The 20,560-nt window shown below is 39.0% G+C and overlaps 3 protein-coding genes across 3 annotated transcripts; 1 reads left to right on the top strand and 2 right to left on the bottom strand.

The window, feature by feature from the left end:
• The first annotated feature begins 502 nt into the window (after positions 1 to 502).
• Positions 503 to 9,257, top strand: recql4 (RecQ helicase-like 4). The gene is made up of 24 exons (XM_056742006.1): positions 503 to 640; positions 808 to 841; positions 941 to 1,035; positions 1,150 to 1,296; positions 1,467 to 2,455; positions 2,550 to 2,649; positions 2,877 to 3,027; positions 3,109 to 3,231; positions 3,311 to 3,463; positions 3,550 to 3,642; positions 3,774 to 3,910; positions 4,237 to 4,320; positions 4,522 to 4,710; positions 4,789 to 4,971; positions 5,042 to 5,237; positions 5,322 to 5,599; positions 5,758 to 5,895; positions 6,150 to 6,435; positions 6,511 to 6,640; positions 6,731 to 6,891; positions 7,053 to 7,242; positions 7,393 to 7,558; positions 7,785 to 7,893; positions 7,979 to 9,257. Exons 1-24 carry the CDS (start codon positions 557 to 559, stop codon positions 8,098 to 8,100), a joined length of 4,338 nt encoding a protein of 1,445 aa, XP_056597984.1. The 5' UTR covers positions 503 to 556; the 3' UTR covers positions 8,101 to 9,257.
• Positions 9,258 to 10,102: 845 nt separating this feature from the next.
• On the bottom strand, positions 10,103 to 17,568 carry LOC130415222 (zinc transporter ZIP4-like). The gene is made up of 12 exons (XM_056740766.1): positions 17,368 to 17,568; positions 15,615 to 15,923; positions 15,243 to 15,441; positions 13,769 to 13,899; positions 13,490 to 13,661; positions 12,364 to 12,536; positions 12,109 to 12,279; positions 11,880 to 11,972; positions 11,757 to 11,805; positions 11,466 to 11,618; positions 10,596 to 10,783; positions 10,103 to 10,505 (listed from the first exon to the last, which is right to left on the bottom strand). The coding sequence occupies exons 1-12, from the start codon at positions 17,566 to 17,568 to the stop codon at positions 10,377 to 10,379; spliced, it is 1,968 nt and encodes a 655-aa protein (XP_056596744.1). The 3' UTR covers positions 10,103 to 10,376.
• Positions 17,569 to 18,922: 1,354 nt separating this feature from the next.
• LOC130415221 (beta-2-microglobulin-like) lies at positions 18,923 to 20,535 on the bottom strand. The gene is made up of 3 exons (XM_056740765.1): positions 20,436 to 20,535; positions 19,908 to 20,180; positions 18,923 to 19,699 (listed from the first exon to the last, which is right to left on the bottom strand). The coding sequence occupies exons 1-3, from the start codon at positions 20,533 to 20,535 to the stop codon at positions 19,563 to 19,565; spliced, it is 510 nt and encodes a 169-aa protein (XP_056596743.1). The 3' UTR covers positions 18,923 to 19,562.
• Positions 20,536 to 20,560: the final 25 nt, after the last annotated feature.

Raw genomic sequence — 20,560 nt, 5'->3', positions numbered from 1 at the left:
TTAACAAACAATTATTCTTTGACAAAAAAGTCTTTTTGACAAACAATGAAAATAACACGTCTATTTTGGAAGATTTAAAGGTGTACAAATAACAAATGTTAATATTTATTCTTTAACGTGTTGCCGAACCCACGGTGCTGAAGAATTATATATATATAATTACAGAATTCCATCTTTTAATTGGTTATTTATTAACTGTGATGAAAAGGTAATAAAACGAAATGTAAATGACTATCAGCGGTGTTGAGGACTTTTATTGTGACATTCTCGTCTCAGAACCGGAAATTAGGCGGAAATGACGTATTGTTTTTAATGCCGATTTAACGTTTTGCGCGCTAAGTGAAAAGCCGCAGTGTGTTGTCCAGTGAAGTGAAATGTATAAGTTTTATCTTTTATTTAATAAATAAATAAACAAACACACACTTATGTTTTTATAACTGTTCTTGCTGACGTTTATTCTCGTCTGTGGCGGTATTTATGACGGGATTTTGACCTAAAACTGAGGTTGCTGTGCGTCTGATTGCAATTGTAGTTCAGTTGTGTTGAATAAACTAACATGGATCGATACAATGACGTTAAAGTCCTCCTGAAAAAATGGGAGCAAACTTTCTTTCAAACGAATAGCAGGAAGCCTACTAAGGTATTGTGCTTTGAACAATGTGTTATGTTGTATGATTGTGTTGTTTTGTTTTCTTGTGTTCCATGTAATGAATTTGTGTATATTTCGTAGTTGCTAGTGTTGTGTTATCAGTGGATTGACTGATGAGTTTAATCAATAAGATACAAACAAATATTTTATTTTTATAGGATGACATTGATAAAGCTCCAGAGGAGACACGACGTATGTTTATTCTGTTCCTTCACTTTGTATTGACATGTCAAGCTTTTATTTGTGTAGTATTTATTCTGATTTGTTAATCTTGTGTGTGGTTGTTTACAGAACTTTATAAAGAATACAGAACTCTTAAAGAAGCCAAAGAAAGAAGCAGCACAGGACAGGAGACCCACACGGGAACCCAAGAGAGTCCAGCATCTGTGAGGACATGCTTCACACTTTCACAAACCTACCGTTGAAGTTTCAGAGGAGATTATAATGTACTATTAAGCGTGTTGTAATGTAAACATGTTCATTATTCTTGTCTTTTAAAGGTTTCTGGATGCTGGGGATCTCATCTGAACCGCGGTAACCTGCCTGCTGCCGTTCCGAAACTTACATCACAAGATAAAGAGACTCTGAATGCTTCGGCTCAATATTTTGGCATGAAACTCAAGACCAATCTTGGAGGTTTAACAAAGGTAGATATGTTATGACTCATATTAAAACACAGTAACATAATCGAGCTTTAAAACTGGAAGCAGGAAGAAATTAACAGTTTGGCAGACGCCAAAGCCGTTACCCAACTTGAGCAGTTAAGTTGTTATTTGGATAAATTGCTGACTTGTGTCTCTCCTATTACCAATCCAAGGAAAGATCATTCTCCTTAAAAAAAGCATCAACTCCTCGTCGAACGCCCACCAAGCCATTAAAGGACACTACAGACTCCAATACAGCTAAAGAATCTTATACACCAAAACCAGCAAACACATGTCCAGACCCCAGTGCTCTTCCTGTGCAGACAACCAGTACAGAAGTTGAGCCGTCAGACCCCTTCCCTGCGCTCACACCTTCTAAATCCCAGTCTCCAGCTGTAGGGACCGCACACAGGAGCATTGAGAAAGTCCAGTTCCTGAAGCAATCGATGACGAAGAGACTCAGCTCTGTGGACAGCGGTTGGTTATCGCGCTGCCAGGTCTTCGACGAGGTGGAGGAACCTCGGGAGCCCGTTGTTGGGAATTCGGAGCTGACAGAAAAGCTGGAGTTTTTGCATCCTAGCATTAGAAGCGAAACCCCATCAAAGGAAAGTAAAACGGCTTCCAAAATTTCAGTAGCTGAATCACATCTAGATCCAGAGGAAACTTCAAGCGGTAGCAACGTGACATTGGATGCTAATCCTGGCTCCTCGGAGCCTGATGCTGTAGGGGTAAATGACAGAAACATGGAGCTTACAGCAGACACTCAGTCTGAGGAGCCTGATTCTGTCTCGGTCACTAAGAAATCCAGAGCAAAGGCTAGAAAAAGTCAAGACTCGGATGAAACGCCACAGGTTGAGTCCAAAATAGGAAAGAAGAAAGGTCAGAAAAGACGCAGAGAAGATGAAGAGGAGGTGGATGACTCTGAGGAGAAGAAGGGAGGAGTGAAAAAGAAAAGAAGAACAAAGAAAGGAGAGGCAGCTGGGGACGATCTGCCAAAGAAAGGAGGGAGGAGGAAAGGGAAAGCGGAGGATGAAGACACGGAGGATCCTGTGAGCGAGAAGAAAACAAAGATAATAGCAATACCTCAGGAGAATCTACTGGGGGAGGTGGATGATGAAGAGACTCGAGCTGCTTACAGGATGAAGAACACAGTCAATGTCAAGTGACTATTCCAATAAAAATACACAAAATAATCATTTGCAAATTTGTTTTTTGTTTTTTACGCTCACCCATTTCTATCTCTCATCTTAATCAAGGTCTAACAAAAACACAGACGGAAACTTTGTGAAGATCAATCTGAAGAAGAAGTCACATGTTAAAGGTTTTGCTTTGAGAGGAGCTGCTATGAGGAAACAGGTAAGATTTAGAGTTCACCCAATAATTGAAATCCCAACATTTAACCTCCCTCACGTAGTTGTAAACCTGCACGAGACTCTCTTTGTGATATTTTGATATCAAAAAAGATATTTTGTGAAATGCCTCGGAGGTTTTGTAAACATAGAATGGAAGTCAATGTTATCGACATTCTTCATAATATCTTCTGCTGAAGAAAGTCATGAACTGAGAGGTTATTTCTATCACAGATGTACATGCAGAAGTTCCAGCTGAAGGGCGAGAAGTTTGGGGGCGGGTTTGGGAGAGGACGAGGGCGATTTGGCGGCTTCAATCGTCAAGGAGACACCTGCTTCAAGTGTGGCGGTTCAGGACACTGGTCCCGAGACTGTCAAGGGAAAGGTGAGAGACTGCGCCCGTCACATGACCCTCGTCTGATGTGTGGGATTGTGTTATGATATTCTGTGTCTGTTTGTGTCTCAGCCCCTGCCGTGAGCTCTGCAGAACAGCAGGAAACCCCAGGAGAAGAGGAGGAGGAGGAGTTTGAGCTGCCCACCCTTGAAGATGTCGCCAGGGCAACCGGAACTCTGTGCTCAGAGCCTATGGGTGGGTTCACACGGGTCACATGATGTGCATTTTAAGTTAGGTACACTTAACTTATAGAAGCTTTTCCTGTTTTTCATAGTGGCACCTTCCAAAGTGGGTGTGGACCCCACAGAGAAGGAGGAGCGGGGGACAGAAGTATTGCTTAACATCATCAGACCGGACTATGAGCGTCCTGCCCCCCCTCCTCCACTGGAGCCTCTGTACACACTGAAGGATGATGGGAAGGTTCAGGGTAAGTCACAGGAATAAGATGTGATTGTAGGTTTAATACTGCAGAAGTAAATGTCATCGTCTGATTATGTGGATCTGTTTTCACAGACGTGCCTCCAGAGGTTCATGAAGCTCTGCGGGACTTTGGCTACAAATCTTTCAGGCCTGGTCAGGAGATGGCCATTATGAGGATCCTGTCAGGTAGTTTCTGAACAGATGTTTGTTGTATATCAACACAAATGATTTCTTTCTTTTTTGATGTGAAAACATAGAATGGAATCAGACATTCCTGAAATCAAATCTGATTGTCATGTTTCGTGTGATTGGTTCAGGTCTGTCCACACTGGTGGTGTTGTCCACTGGTATGGGGAAGTCTCTGTGCTATCAGCTTCCGGCGTACCTGTACGCTCAGAGGTCAAAGTGCATCACGCTGGTGGTGTCGCCTCTGGTGTCTCTGATGGATGATCAGGTGCGTCTGCCTCCTTTTTTTTTGATTTTTGTACATAATTCGCTAGTTGCACAAGATGGTGTGATTTCTGGTCGTATAACACTGTGTGAGATTTGGATTTTTGTCTGGCAAATATGTTTTTTTTTTTTTTAAAGAAGAAGAAAGTAATATATAGGCGATATGACAGATCCTCTTTACATTGATGAGCTCTTCCTTAAGCCAAAACAACTGGATAGTGTAATATAACCGGAAATGAGTCTGCCGACGCAAACGCTCACCGGCGCCATCTTGTGCAGCCAGCCCATCACTGTCATGTTTCTAATTCTGATGTTTTAATGTTTGTGAAGCTCTCTGGAATCCCATCCAAGTTAAAAGCCGCCTGTATTCACTCCAACATGTCTAAGAAACAGAGAGAGACAGCCATTGAAAAGGTACATGAATGTGTAAAATAACAACAAAAATGTATGTTTTATAGAAGGCAGTAAAAGAATAAATGATTTGAGTAATGTTGAGACATGAAATATAGCCCTGTTTCTACACTGTTTCTACTTGGTGAATCGCATGACATCATGAGCTGAGTGAATGTTTACATCTCCAGTTGTGGTGGCATGATCATGATTGTGTCTGTGTAGGTGAAAGCAGGAGAGGTTCACGTCCTGCTCTTGTCTCCTGAAGCTCTGGTTGGTGGGGGTCACTCTGGATCCGGTTGTCTCCCTCCTGCAGATCAGCTCCCGCCGGTGGCCTTCGCTTGCATAGACGAGGCTCATTGTGTGTCGGAATGGTCGCACAACTTCCGTCCCTGCTACCTGCGTCTGTGCAAGGTGAGTCTCATCTACAGCACGTGATCTGCCTTTAGGGATTTGAATTGGAGTGTGTTGATGTAGTTTGTGTGTGTGTAGGTACTCCGGGATCGGTTGGGTGTGAGTTGTCTGCTGGGTCTCACCGCCACGGCCACTCTGTCTACAGCCCTGGACATCGCCCGTCATCTGGACATCAACGATGAGGACGGGATCGCCGTGCGCTCCGCTGCCGTCCCTCACAACCTGCAGCTGTCTGTGTCCATGGATAGAGATAAAGATCAGGTGCGTTCACACACAAATGCTCTTTCACACCTGTCCAGAGCTTTGTGTTCTGATTTGTGCTGTTGCGCAGGCGCTGGTGTCTCTGCTGAAAGGGGAGCGTTTCGGTTCTCTAGATTCTGTCATCGTGTACTGCACCAGACGAGAGGAGACGTCTCGCATCGCCGCGCTCCTGCGCACCTGCATGCAGGGTGTGATGCTGAGAGAATCCTCCAAACCTGCACCTGAGGATGACGACAACCCTGTGGGCAAGAGGAAGAAAGCTTTGGGTAACAGCCTCTCTGGAGTACATAAAAAAAGTCACATCGAGCTGACGTGTTAAGTGTTGATTTCCCGTCTCTGTGACACCTCAGCCAGGAAGAAGATCCGGAAGCCACTGAAGTGGATCGCCGAAGCGTATCACGCTGGGATGTCTGCGTCAGAGAGACGGCGCGTGCAGAATAACTTTATGTGCGGGGAGCTGCGGGTGGTGGTGGCCACCGTGGCTTTTGGAATGGGTCTGGACAAATCAGACGTGCGGGGAATCATCCACTACAACATGCCCAAGAGTTTCGAGAGCTACGTGCAGGAGATCGGCCGAGCGGGACGTGACGGACATCCGGCGCACTGTCATCTGTTTCTGGACCCAGAGGTTTGTGCCGCTGTATTTCATACATTCATGTCCTCTGTGTCTTTATGTTGCTGGTGTGGCTTATTGTGATGTCACAAATTAAAGAATAATGGTGCGTTCCCACCAGAATGTGGGAGGTTGTAGTTATAAATCATATATTTGTTTGTATGTTTACTCAGGGTGCAGACCTGCACGAGCTGCGCAGACACATCTATGCAGACACTGTTGATTTTTATACTGTCAAGAAACTGGTACAGAAAGTCTTCCCACCCTGTAAATGCCGACAGATTCAGCAGAAACATCAGGATCTGACACAGGTGACGTCTGATCTATGTCCCTACCGACTGATGTCATAACTTTTTCTGTAACTGTGCAATATTTTTGCAGGCCTACTGAATCTAAATGATTCAAATGAGTCTTACTGGATCATAACGTGTAAATGATACTTGAGTTAATTGGGTTAAACTAATTCATAACGATTCATTAATCGATCGGATTGCTAAAGTGGCTTTTGGAATAAGTTTTATCAGAGACCGGCTTGGATGATAAATGTAAATGTCGCCCTCTGTAGGCTGCAGAAGTTTCTGACACTGAACTGCTTGACATGGATGTCTGTGAGCATGAAACAGAGACACCAACAGACCAACAAACACAAGATGCACAAACCTCACAACAGCAGAACAGACCAATGATGGCAGTGGAGGAGTCCATTACATCACAGAGAGAGGGGGAGGAGCCAGACAAGAGTGACTGCGGTGTGAAAATGAGTGACGTGTGCGTTCAGAGAGTGTGTCATACACATGAGAGAGCCATTCCCATGCAGGAGACCGTGGAGGCTCTGGACATCACTGAAGAGAGTGAGACAACTTTTTAAAAATGCATTCAATGTAAGAGTAGAGATCAGACTTTCTGATTGTGTGTTTATGTTTCAGGCGTAGAAACTCTGTTGTGTTACCTCGAGCTTCATCCTCAGGAGTGGGTGGAGCTTCTTCATCCGACTCTCTCCGTCTGCAAGCTGCAGTGCTACGGCGGCCCGCAACAACTGCGCAAAATCACTAAACTGTAACTCAAACTGTTGGTCATCAGAAGTGTCGTTCTTTTTGAGAATCCATGCGTGTGTTTCTGAAGGTCTACACGTGTGTGTTTTGTCAGGTGCCCGCCTGTGGCCGTGATGCTGGCCCGGATGCGTTTGGCCGGTGAACGCGTGGAGTCATGTGACTCTCTGGAGTTTGATGTGGTGGAGCTGGCGGACACGATGGGCTGGCAGCTTCCTCTGGTCAAGAGAGGCATGAGGTCACTGCAGTGGGGTTCAGGTGATGCCCTTCGGTCTTTAGAAGATATTTTGAGGTCTGCTTATTCTGTGAACTTTTGAATGATGGTCAAGAGACCACCTAGTGATCAATGATCTGAGTGACGAGTCAAAAGGCACAATGTTGTTTTCTGTGCTAATGCTGTGAGATGTCTGTTCGTTCAGGTTCATACGGAGGCACGGGACGTAGCGGCATCCATGTGGAGTTCTCAGCTTTATCTTTCTACTTCCGTTCTTATGGAGACCTGATGCCAGATGAACTGGACGCTGTTTGTGCGTTCCTGCACGGACGTGTGATGGCTCAAGAGAGGACACAACTGTATCAGCTCAAAGCCTGTTTTAAAGCTTTCCGCAGGTCGGACACAGACACACACACACACACACGTCTCTATTGGTCTCTTCATCTTCTGTCATCTTTCACTTTATTGAGCAGTTTTTTTCAATAAATGCACATCAGTTTTGAATAACGTGTGTTTTAATAAATGTGTGTGTGTGTTGTGTGCAGTGTTGCGTATCGTAACTGCAGCGAGTGTATGGATGATCTGGATGAGAGCAGAAGTCACACCCTGAAGGATCTGCTGAGAGATTATTTTGATAAGAGGAGAAATCTGGACATGAGCAAACCCTGTGAGGATGAAGATGATGAGGAAGAGTCCCTCAATAAATGCAAGGTGTGTTGTGTCCCCGTTACTGACGTCTGAACCGATCTACCAGATCTCATCTGAAATCTTCTAGCTTAACTATATTTTAAATGATATTTGTTGAGGTGTTTTGAAGCCACGTGTCATGTAGTTTATAGCCTAAAGAAAACTTGTACAACTCAAAAAACTGTGTTGCACTTGAGTACTTTCTTTTGTAAGGAGTAGACCCCTCATGTTTGATGTTTGTTGTCGTCAGATGAGAGAATGGGAAGCTCAGATCTGTGCTGACATCAGAGGATTTCTGGCCAACCGTAGCGATGAGAAGTTCTCCGGTCGATCCGTGGCCAGAATATTCCACGGCATCGGTGCGTGTTTGTTAAATATCTCTCCACCGTGTCATGTAGTTCTTTGTCGGAGAGAAATTCACCAGTGTTTTATTTCCTCCTGCAGGTAGTCCTTGTTATCCAGCTCAAATATACGGCCGTGACCGCAGATACTGGAGAAAATATATTCAGTTTGATTTCAATGAGATCAGACGCTTGGCTACTCAAGAGATCATTAGAACACGCTGACCAACATCTCTTCATTCCCAATGCACTGTATTTATTGTTGATGTTCGTCATTGTTATTTTACAGGTTTATATCAGCTTAAATTTGATATTATTTTATACACAATAAAGTCTATTTTGTTTTGTTTTTGGAAAATCAAAAGTATTTGTTTATTCTGAAGCAGAATGTAGTTGTGGGCAGCAGGGGACAGTGTTGTGCTTTCTGTCCTGACTGTCCACATTATCTCCAGCATTCATGAGTTCATGTATTTAAACTCATCGACCTCAGTCACTTTATGGATGCTCTGCTTCCTCAACCAGAGGTCTCGGATTAAAAACCTTGATTTTGATCACAGTGCAATTCCAGCGTTATGGATTTGACTCCGAGTGAATTTGTTACCATTATATGGAACCATCTGTTTATATTTTACTGAAACCTTGTTGATAGAATCGAAACTTCAAGAATTTCAGTCTATGAAAAAAAAGAGAAATAAACATCCGGATTGTTACGGATTGGACAAAAAGTTTTTTTGGGAGACGATAAACAAAAAATTTTGTGAAATAAAATGTACAATCCTGAAGCAATAATACCCAATGAATGGAGAAGTGATTTCTCTTAATAGAACATAACATAGTTACTTTATATTCATTTTCTTGTGTCCATTTATGAGGAATATGTAGCGTTATGGATGTGACAATCCTGAAAATGGCTCTGACCTGACTATGAAAAATTATGCAGTAAAAATAAAACAAATGCTTTACAAATTTGAAGAGAGATCTCACATGGGTATCTGAACCTCCAAATATTAAAATCTGTGCTGTTACTGTAGTAAAAACCGCTGGTAAAAACTTGTTTTTTTGTGGTATGTTTGACATTTTTACGGAATTGCCCAATTGTCATAATTTAATCCACAATATTAAGAACTATAAACCTACAAGAGAACAGAAATGAGGAAACCCCATACAAATTGTGTTTTTTGCTTTTATGTCTCATTATTATTATTATTATTATTATTATAATTAAGGAGGTCAGAATTGTCCAAGTAACCGATGCTCTTATCTAGACTGTCTGGGATTGTGTTTCTTTTTAAGAATGAGGAACATTTTTGTGCACAACACATCTGATATGATCTGTAACAAAACACAATGTCCACTTGAGCTCATATTGAGTGTTTCAAACTGAAGGGAAAGACTTCAAAAGCATCAAGTCTTCATATTTGTCTTCTGTGTTATTTATAATGTTAGTTTACTGATAGTTTGCCTCTATGGCAGCGGACATGTGTTTATCATTTAAATGATTTAGTATCTTTGTAATGTTTGGATAGTTGGATTTTATCTAAGGGCAGTTTTTTTATGTATTTGACATAATTAATGACGCAGAGATGTTGTTTTTGTTTTTAATAAATCTATTTCATATGTTCTGTGTTAAGTGTCATTTTAAAGGTTTCAGAAGATCGTAATAATCACACAGCATGTTAATAATGGAGTGTGTGCAGGTTATGATTTAAAAACAGACTGTTATGAGATCATCTCAGAATGAAATCTCATAATAACGTGTGACGTTCATCTTCTCTAAGAGAAACTTGAATACTGTTTTTCATCTTGACACCAAATGACCCCTTTCATCACCGTGACTTCAGTCCTGCAGTCTCAACACAAACTGACAGACCTAATAATACACATGAAGCCTTTATGACACACGCTGATGCTTCTGATGACCAAATCTGCACTGTAGGCCACTGTTGAATTATTTTTATTTGGCTACATTTACAAGTTTCTATGCAGAATATACAAAAACTAGTAAACGACTTCATGAAAACTGTCCTTCATAGTCTGTCTTAAGGTGATTCATGTCATTAAATACAAGAGCGTTGAGTTGAGTTTTGGTGAAAAGTTGATAATGATGTTTAAAAAAAAGCCATATATATATATGGTTTAAATGAATAAACTTATGCTTTCGTTTACAAATGCATTATAAAGCAGTTTTAACTGCATAAATTAAGAGGGGGATTTTATTAGTGAGATAGTGAGACATTTTAACTCACATGTTATAAATGCACTTATTCATTATATATTTGACTGGAAAACATATGAATTTTTATTTTGATGTTTCCAATATAGGCTGTCAGACGGGACACTGTAGGGTGTTATGATGTTTTTCTTAACCCTGCTCACTATTTGGCAGGTTTTTCGTTAGAATCCCCCTTTTTATTCATGCAGTTATGCTTTATAACATTCTGTAAGCCGCCCAAAAACCAATCAAATGTAAAGCTGTGTATGTTGTGTAGGCAAGTCACTGGTTATACAGCTATCTGGTCTTCATATAAAGACAGAAGCAACAGAATGCCCCAACCGCTCCAAAGCCCCAGATTCTGTAGGAGAAACATCAGCCAGGGTCTCTTACTGTCCACATGAATCATGGACGGCAACTAGACAAAACACACACACAAAGACACATGAATGTACATTTTCTTTTAAATGAAGGAATGTTGAAAAGATTTGAGAGTTATAGCACGGACCATATCGACGAGGCCCACGTACAGAAAGAGTCCAGCGGTGAATGCAGAAATCCACTGTGGAGCGTCTGTATGTGTAGAGACGGAGAGAGCGATGTACAGCCCAATGAATGAAGTGAGAGCACTGCCGACGTTTAACAACAGAGCTTTCTTCACAGACAGACCACAACTGATCAGCACAGCGAAGTCACCTGAGGTAAAAAAAAAACAAGGATGTGAATTTACTCCCTGTGGAAAAAAAACAGCATATAAGGTATATTATGATGCTGGTTTGAACATCTTAAACCAGCTATGGTCCAGCACATGACCAGCTAAGGACCAGTTTAAACCAGAACATGACCATCTTAAACCAGCATATGACTATTTTAAATAAGAACATGACCATCTTAAACCAGCATATGACTATTTTAAATAAGAACATGACCATCTTAAACCAGCATATGACTATTTTAAATAAGAACATGACCATCTTAAACCAGCACATGTCCACCTTAAACCAGATATGGACCAGCATATGACTAGCTACGGGCCAGTTTAAACCAGCACATTTCCAGCTAAGACCAGCACATGACCATCTTTAACCATCATATGACCATCTTAAATAAGAACATGACCATCTTAAACCATCATATGACCATCTTAAACCAGCACAAACAATCATCAAAACATAGCAAACTAGCATATGCTGTTTTTTCAACAGGGTCAGATCATGATTTTATTATCTGAAGGTCATTATAATGTATTTTGCATAAGAACAATTATAAAAGGAGCATCACAATTGTTCCTTTGACATTTTCATGCCAAAGATTTTGCTGTGAAACCTGAAAGTGTTCATGACCAGAGCATCTGTGTGTTCATGCGGTCATCTCTCACCCAGCTCATGTGGCAGTTCATGACACAACACGGCCAGAGATGTGGCCAGACCCGAACGCCAAGACACGGAGAACGCCGCACCCATCGCCAGACCATCAGCAAAGTTATGAATGGCGTCTCCAATGGTGATCATGTAGGGAAGCAAACGCTGCTCTGAGTTTACACATCAAAGAGAGAATCTTTAATAAGAACAGAATAGGATTGCTTTGGTATTAAACACAACACCGACTAAATGTATTGACAGTTGACGTGTAACCATTTGTGCACTTTGAGTTTAGATATCAGTTTTACCTCTTTGAGGAACTGATTCCAGGAACAAGCTGTTGTTTTGTCCATCCACCTAAAAGCAACAAACTCTTGACATCAGACATCCAGAATGAGTGTAACGACAGAATCAGTGATATTTCATCTCACCAGTTCAGTCTGTGAGTTGGACTGATTCTCTCGTCTTCTCTGAAACATCTGCAGGACTTTACTGTGGTCGCAGTGATGGGGGTCCTGAGACTCCTGTAAGACAACAAACAGATCTCAGAGGATTTTTAAGTTTGATATTTAGAGTCTCTGTTTAAAATAAGGAATGGATGAGATTACAGTTCCATGGATTGTCATTATTGGTAAGTGTTTCTAATAATGTGTCACTCACTGTATGATGATGATGATGGTCTAGTCGAGTGATGATGGAGAACATAGTCTCCAGCAGGTAGAAAGCATAAATGCCTCCAACAACCACCAGAAGCTTGTAAATATAGTCAAAGTTTTCCTCCGACTGATCGTGATCATGTCCACTATCTTCATGTAAATGAAGACCTAAGAACTAGACACACACGTTTGTTTTGATATGTTTGTAGTATTATGATAAATACATTTATACTCTGCAGAGAGCTGGAGGTTTACTCACTGAAGGGATGAGATGAAGAAGAGCATCACCTGTGAGAGATCCCACGGCCAGACTGATACAGAACTGAATACACAACTCAAACACCCGAGTACACACAGAGAACAACAACACCACGATTCCAAACACAGACATTAGACACACCAGGATGTTGGCCAGGGTGGCGTATCCATAACCTGAACACAAACACATCATTCAGTCAAACATTCTCACACTTTAATACAAGAGACTCAGGTGTCAGTCTGAGCTTTATTAACAGTAACAGGTCATTCAGGTTTTGTGAATATGATGCCAGCTTTGCTCTTTTCCTGGATGAGATGCCAATTCAGAAAGGTGTCTGAAAGGAGTTTTCCAGTGCAAATGGCTAAAAATTCTTCCATCAAGATGCATTTTCTAAATAAGCAAAAAGAGAAAAAACATGAATGTTTTTAGACAAAAAAATATAAAATTCTAGTGAATTTGTGCTTAAAACAGGCAAAAGTGGGTAGGAAAAATAATCTTGAATTTAGAAAAAGAAAAAGGTAAACCTTAATTCAAGATTATTTTTCTTATCTCATTGGCATATTTTAATTTTGTCTTGTTTTAAGCACAAATTCGCTGAAATTTCATTTTTTTGTCTACAAACAAGTAAGGTAATTTTGCTCATGCAGATAATGCATCTTGATTCAAGAATTCTTAGACATTCTTAGAAAATACTAAGTAAGAAAGTGTTGGAGGACGAGAGACATTCAATCAAACTAATATGCTCTCTCTCTCTACTTGTATTCTAAACAAAAATAAAAGATTTTGACAACAAAAATTAAACACAACATAAACTAAAATTAAAGATATTTAAGATGAATTTGACAAATAATATTTTCCATTTATTTATTAATAACATTTAACGTTGCAAAAAGTCTTCTAATGATTTCGCAATATAACTGTACATGTAGTGGAAATCTGATATTATGACAGCTCTAACAGCAATATATAAAATAATAATAATAAATTGACCAAATCGCTATAACTAAAATTAACAAAATTATATTATTATACATACATAAATTATTATAAATGATATAAATATAAAATAAAACTAAATATCATGAAAGCTAAAGTAAAACTGATGGTGTAGGATCAGATCGCTCACGTTCAGCGGTGCTCAAAGAGTCAGGGCTCACAGGACCGGGACTGATCTCAGAACAGCTTCCACTGAGCATCTGTTGAATCAGTGCAGGACTGATCTGAGTGAACTGATCTCTGGTCAGTGCTGAAGAGTTCACGTGATGGATTCTCAACAGATCTTCAGCGCTGAAACACGTCTGCATGTGAAAAACATTATAACACATCACATGGAAGATCAATCAGTTTTTATTAAATGTACATTTATTTAAAATAATTGGGGTATTGGGGTGTGTCTGTATCTTACATAGACACAGCTGCGGTTGTCATGGTGACCCTCTGTGTGGTGGAGTCTGAGGGTCTTTCTGCTGCTCTGATGTTTGTCATGATCATGTTCACCTCCACCCAGATTCAGCGACTTCAGAACCTTTTCAAAATCTGAGTGAGAATAAATTTTTCATTTGTGTTTTTTATAGAAAAGTGAAGTGTGAATATGTGAGAGAGAAAAGAAACAGAGATTAAGGCCTGGTTTCATAGACGAGGTTTAGGACTAGTCCCAGACTAAATTGAGCGTGTGACCTCTGTTAACTGAATATAACTTGACCAGAAATGTCTTCAAATATATCAGTGCCATTGATTTGTCTCGAGATCCACACAAGTAATGTTTTCTCTTAAGGCATTTTTATAAAAGACACATAAATATCTTACTTCAACTAAGGCGTAGTCCTGACTTAAGCTAAATTGCGTCTGTGAAACCAGGCCTTAGAAAGTTCACGAGTAGAATCATGTATAAAGAACATTATTAACCAATGAATGTCATATTTTACCAAACAATAGACAAAAACATGCACACTCAGAAAAAATTGTTACAATCTTGTTGTATGAACAATTTTTTTTCAGTAGTCTTGATTAAATTAATTTGCATCTTACCTACACTAAAATAAAATAAAATGATATTATATACATTTTTAACATTAATTAGACATTATTCCATTTAACTTCAATAAGAAGATTTTGAGTCAACAGAACTCAACAGAACTCAAAAATATAACAAACTCTTCAAAACCTTAAAGATAAATGAACATTAAACACTAACAAGTGTTTCTTTTTAGTGAAAAATGCATAAAATAAAACTTATTAAAGAAAATAACTTGCAAAATGCAGTTATATACAGAAGCATGCTGGAATATATAAGTCCTCTGCCCCATTATAACTATTTTATGTTAACACAACTCATTTATGTTGTCCTAACATGAAAAGATTCAGTTATATGAATAAACATAAAAAAAATCATGTTGTGACCACATTTTTCAAACATTGTGTTGATTTAACTCAAACAAGTTAAATAAATTGAACAAGCAACAAAAATTTTTTTTTGAGTGCATCTGCTAGAACTTTTGTCACTTTTGTCTCAAGTATACTGAAATAGTACACTTATAAGTAAACTTGTACATTTATACTAGAATACTACACAAAATATTCTTGAACTTTACGCAAGTATGCTTACTTTTGTAAAGAAAGTTTGAACAGACCCTCACAGAAATGTACAGAGTTTCACAGATGTCATGATTTGGTTGATGAAGTTCGGTTCATCACATTAGCAAATTTCAAAACTGGTGCTTGTAAGAACCCAGAAACCAAAAGGAACGACTGAATCATCAGAAGCCTTTCAAGTTCACAGAATAAACAAGATGCTGATCTCTTATTGTCAGTGATGTAACTGTGTTTATGACCAGACAGACAGACAGCTGTGATTATATGTCAGAATGATGATTTCATACCGTGCAGGGTGAGATTCTCTGAGCGGTTAAAGAAGTAATCCAGAAAGTACTGTTGATCCAGCAGGACATGAGCTCTCATACAGTGTCCACGCAGAACGTGATAAAGAATGTTTCCAAACACGACGTCCAGCGGTGTGTTTATATGATCTGTGTGATGATCACCGCTCTCCTCCAGGACATCATTCAGAGACACGCAAGACTAAAAACATGAATACATCACAGATGTTGACTACAGCATAATTCTCTTCTCAGAAGGCATCTGACTGGACAAACAGGTAAGTTTTACTGTGAAAGTATATCTTTTATACGTAGGTTTGGTTCATGTCAAAGTCTCTAAAGTACACTGCTAGACTCAAACTAAATCGTTCTGACCTCATGAGCGTCGGGCTGATAGTATTTCTCTATATTGAGAAACAGTTTCTCCAAACCCTCATAGTCTGTGTCATGTGGAGGATGACTGGTGCTGATGTTGTTGTCATGGTGACCCTGGCCTAAGATTGTTTCAATGAAGTGTTGGGTTTCGATACCCCATCGGCCCTCACGTATGACCCCGCAGGTCTCCTCTGGAGCGCTCAGAAACAGACAGAAGCCAGCGGCCGTCATGAAGAACTCCTCCATCTGTAGACCATCTGAACTACTGTAGTTCCTCAAGAGCTGAGACACACCGGACACAGACAGACACTACACACATAGAGAGAGAGAGAGAGAGAGAGAGAGAGAGAGAGAGAGAGAAAAGAGAGAGAGAGAGATGATTACACTATACTAAACTACACACACTACACTTACTACACTAAAATATTCATACACATGTCCTATTAGTAGGCCTACACTTCTTTTAAACGGGATAAAGGGTCTATACTTGTACTTAATCTTTTGATGGAGTTTAAGGAAATGTTCAAAGTATGCATGGCTTGTGTTTACTCTTTTCATTAAGTCATAAATACTTAAATAAATAGTAAACTCTGAGCATGATGTTGCGTTTACTTTTGTTAGAAAACTTAAATGACAATACTGTGTAAGTAATTAGTATACCTCAAAGTGTACTTTAATAAACTAAGAATGTGCTGTAAGTATTGAATTATTAACTGGACCAACAAGTCTACTTGTAGTTGGAGTACAAATAAACAAAAAATTGGTTACATTTTGTCCCAAGTATAATGATATACTACACTTGAGAGTAAACTAGAACTACATTTATATTAAAATACTACACAAAAAATGTGTGTGAATTCTTATATAACTGTGACCTCATCACAATAGCGAATTCAAATCTAGCAACATTTATTCTGACTGAATGACCCAGGGAGAGACTTCTGTTAAGCTGATAAGACTTTTCTTGTAAAACTCATGATGATTAAAAATAGATTTTGACATTAGATGAATAAATTATAGATTCATTGGTAACACTTTACAATAAGGAACTAACATGTTATTGACATTAGTTCATGACACGTTAATGCATCTTTATGTCATGCCTTAACCCACTTTTATTGCGATTATAAACTTGTCATCTAGTACATTTAAAGAAGTTAATGAAGAAGCACAGATCAGGATCTCGCCTGTTTTTGTATTGAATGAAGCTATAGTGGCATGTTAAAGATCACAATGTTGGTCAAAATAACAAAAACAATGATCACAAAATATCAAGATCACAATGTAGGTAATTTAGTAATTTCATAGTAACACACAGAAAAAGATCACTGTTTATCTATCAATAAAATGGTGAATATGTGTAATCTGGGGACCACCATCCAGCAGTGTGACAGATTCTAGCCTTTATCAAAAATAGTAAAAGCGTGAAAAATTATTCATGTTAATTCATATTAAATATTACAAAATAAGTTCTCAGAAGAACTCCTTGTTCTTTCATGAAGTTAACCTGGGCAGTATTAACACATGACTCTGGTATTAGCCCTCTATTCCTTCTCCATTACTCCATTTATTCATTCATCATTATTTTATGTGGAAGTAAGTATTCATTCAGATCCTAAGTGTTACCAATTCATCTTTTCAGACAAACACCTAAATAAATGATTTAATGTAAGTCCATATAAATGAACTTTGACACCATTCAGTTGTCAAATGAACCGAAGCTGAAATATAAAACAATATTCAGATGATGTACCTTTCCACAGGACACACCGGAGCACTGGACACCAATCTCCAGCCGCTCACAAAGTGAGCGAACAGCATCTTCTGTCAGAAACTCCTGACCCGGAGCCACCAGATCCACAATCTTCATATACATGTCCTTCATATCTCCACATGTTCCTCTAAAGAGACTTAAGTAGAAGATACAGAACACAAACACACCTCCAGTCTCCATCCTCTGATCTGTTAGATCTTCTGTATACAGAGAAATGTCTTCTGATGATGTAAGAGACAGGTGGAGTTTATACCTGCTCATGTACAAACACACACTGAAGTCTGATTGGTCGACAGGAATCAACAACTGACCTGTCAAGTCTTGGAAAAGGTGGAATTAGCGTTAACCAGCACGCAAATGCGTAGGGCCCTGCAAGCTTGGGGGCCCCCTAGTGGCAATAAGCAGTAAAATCATTTGTTGATCTTTTTAGACACTAGCCTACGTATCGAAGCTGTGCTCAAAAACAAATGAAAGCAAAAGAAGAGAAATCTCGTACTAATTTTAAGAATATAGCAAAACAATGCTGAGAAAAGAAGCATGACATGAAGAATCTTGCCCCTTTACTTAGCTAAAAGCATTATGTATTATTCTGAATAAAACAAAGGTTTATTCTTATAACAAACCGTAGAGAATTTTGTGCTGTTATGTGGTTCAACGTAAAATAAATCCAGTTTATATTGTATGTATGCATGTCTCATTAATTCCATGTACTCAATACTGCTGTGCAATTCAAACAAAACTGTTAGGCAACGTGTGGGGGGCCTCAGGTCTTGCCTTTGTTTAGGGGCCCCAAAATGGTAAACACCCCCCTGGGAAGCCCTACACAGAAATTACTTATGAATAATCATCAAGGCAAAATAAAAAAAGTTGAGGGAACTTTTAAGGCAGTCCCCAGTGCCCCTCACACAGTATACTTTTACATTTATTTGTAAGGGAATGTAAATGATCGTTTGTGTAAATATGAGCAGCTAAATGGATTTTTTCTTGAGCAGGAATGATCTTTGTAAAATAAATTCTTCACACATCAATGTTGGATGTAAGCAGCGATGTCTAGTGTAATTGTCGCCCCCTGCTGGCTGTAAAGCGTCAGTGTTTAGTACCACAAAAAGGCTATTTAAATGTGAACAGGGTATGACACGTTTGACATCCATATAAAAATTTGATTTTGTTGAACCAGTTCTCATCATTCGTCTTCTGTATGTTTAAGCATACGTTTAAAAATTTAATTGAAAACACATTTCAATATTTATAAATGAAATTTGGTAACATTCTTACCCCACTACTTGAGTAACATGCACATGCACGTTCTTATTCAAACAAAGTAATATTCTTGTAGACGACTGTTCATATGGTCTTTATTTTTTATTTTACAACAAAAACTGTGACTCACACAGTACAGTTAACAATCAAGCAGGTAAAAGAGTAAAAAAGGATATAAATATAAAAGAAGAGACCAACACTTTAATTTAAGAAAAATAAATGAAAAAAGAAGATTTTACCCAGTACTCAAAGTCAGAAAAACTGAAGAGTGGGGATATAAAGTGCATAATAAAGCAATTGCATGTGCCACATCTGCAGCATCCTAAAGAGAAGAACTCCAACAATTCATTCACGGGGAGTCAGACACACATTACACAGTAACTTTAAGTGTAGTGATAGTCTCTAATGCTTTTAAAATCACTCCCCTCCAAAAGAAATAACAATAACTTATAAATTTGCATTTACACCAACAGAAATTCATGAGGTCACCCAGGAAAATATGTTTAGTAGTGATTAATACATGTATTTGGGATACTGTCCAAAAATAGCTACTCTGTGATCAGTAAAATATTGTTGTTCTAGTTGTGCAGTGGACTTCAGTGGACTTCAGTGGACTTCAGTGGACTTCCAGTGCAATCTGGAATACAGTCATAATACACCAAATTCACCAGATTTTGGGAAACTGTGGCACTTGATCATCACGTAGTTTCAATAACTTCTCACATTAATGCTAAATTTAAAGTTAAACCGTTTGAAGTTATAGCATCGTGAGATGAGTGAATCGTTACATCCCTAGAGTTTTTAATGGCAATGAAAATTAATTGTCTGTAAATGAACCAGTGTGTCAGTAAAATGTTGTAACACTCATTTTTGGCGATAACAATGATGTGAAGTAGTCATTTTGACTCACTTCTTCATTGTGTCTTGTGACTGTAGATAAGCAGCGTAATGAGAAGTGCAGCTACAAACGCCACTGTGACTGCTACTACTGCTACTACTACTGCCGCTACCTGCTTTCTTGATTCTTCATAACAGTTCAAACACGTTCCATCTGCAGAAATACAACGAAACAAATGATTAAACCCTTTTGCCGTTTTACAAATCACACCAAAAAACACGCTTTATCTTAAGCATTTCATTGTTCTTCCAGCTATCCAATCGTGTGTGTAAATGTCCTTTAAGACATGCAAACGCAATTTAGCGTATTTACTTTGGGTCAAACTAAACAAATGGTAGAAGGTGGATATGTGAATATTTACCCCATTTTATTATATTCGGTTGTGTCAGACTGCTGTGAGTAACGTGACACAAAAAAACATGTTTCTCTTCTTTCTTTATCCTCACAGTTTTTCTCAGCTGAAAGGTTTTGTCATCATTTGGTCTGACTTCAGCCGGGGATTGTTGTTTAATGCCATTCATCCTGATCTCCATCTGTAGGTGTTTGGGGTAAAAGCCAGTGGCCAGACAGGTCAGATCCATCTTGCTTTGATCAGGAGGAGCTTTCTTCGCAAACATCTGAATATTTGGTGGACCTGCGGGGTAAATCAAGCCATTTGCAAATGAATAAACGAAAGGTTTCACATATTTCTGTTATAAAAATAGCCATGAAATCTAAACAAAACATACCATTTAAAATAAGATGTTGTATTAAACACACTGTTTTAGGATGAGTTAAAGATCATCTTTCAATTAACGACATTCATAAATGATTCTTTTAAGGTAAGTTTCAGATTTGCTCCCGAAAATAAACTTTTTAAAATTGAAAATAAAAACGTAAAGCCACTTACTCTTTGTTGTACTGTGACTGTTTGCTGATATCCAGGTCAGGCAGTAGTTCAGATACGCTCTGAAGAAATCTCTGTGATTAGTGTCACTGTTCCACCTCATTTTGATTTCCGCTGCCGTGGCCTTA

The sequence above is a fragment of the Triplophysa dalaica genome, chromosome 25 (genome assembly GCF_015846415.1).
Source record: "Triplophysa dalaica isolate WHDGS20190420 chromosome 25, ASM1584641v1, whole genome shotgun sequence".
Classification (NCBI taxonomy): domain Eukaryota; kingdom Metazoa; phylum Chordata; class Actinopteri; order Cypriniformes; family Nemacheilidae; genus Triplophysa; species Triplophysa dalaica.
The sequence above is the reverse complement of the archived record's forward strand: the minus strand, read 5'-3'. Positions and strand labels throughout refer to the sequence as shown.

Excerpts from the sequence above, each read along its gene's own strand:
- recql4 (XM_056742006.1), top strand. The coding sequence starts at position 557 with ATGGATCGATACAATGACGTTAAAGTCCTCCTGAAAAAATGGGAGCAA. Across the intron at positions 842-940 it reads AGCTCCAGAGGAGACACGAC|AACTTTATAAAGAATACAGA; the intron begins GTATGTTTATTC and ends GGTTGTTTACAG. Across the intron at positions 2,650-2,876 it reads GAGCTGCTATGAGGAAACAG|ATGTACATGCAGAAGTTCCA; the intron begins GTAAGATTTAGA and ends TTTCTATCACAG.
- LOC130415222 (XM_056740766.1), bottom strand. The coding sequence starts at position 17,568 with ATGGAGACTGGAGGTGTGTTTGTGTTCTGTATCTTCTACTTAAGTCTC. Across the intron at positions 15,924-17,367 it reads CCGGTGTGTCCTGTGGAAAG|TGTCTGTCTGTGTCCGGTGT; the intron begins GTACATCATCTG and ends CTATGTGTGTAG. Across the intron at positions 10,784-11,465 it reads TGAACTGCCACATGAGCTGG|GTGACTTCGCTGTGCTGATC; the intron begins GTGAGAGATGAC and ends TTTTTACCTCAG.
- LOC130415221 (XM_056740765.1), bottom strand. The coding sequence starts at position 20,535 with ATGAGGTGGAACAGTGACACTAATCACAGAGATTTCTTCAGAGCGTAT. Across the intron at positions 20,181-20,435 it reads CAGTCACAGTACAACAAAGA|GTCCACCAAATATTCAGATG; the intron begins GTAAGTGGCTTT and ends TTTACCCCGCAG. Across the intron at positions 19,700-19,907 it reads ACCGAATATAATAAAATGGG|ATGGAACGTGTTTGAACTGT; the intron begins GTAAATATTCAC and ends GTATTTCTGCAG.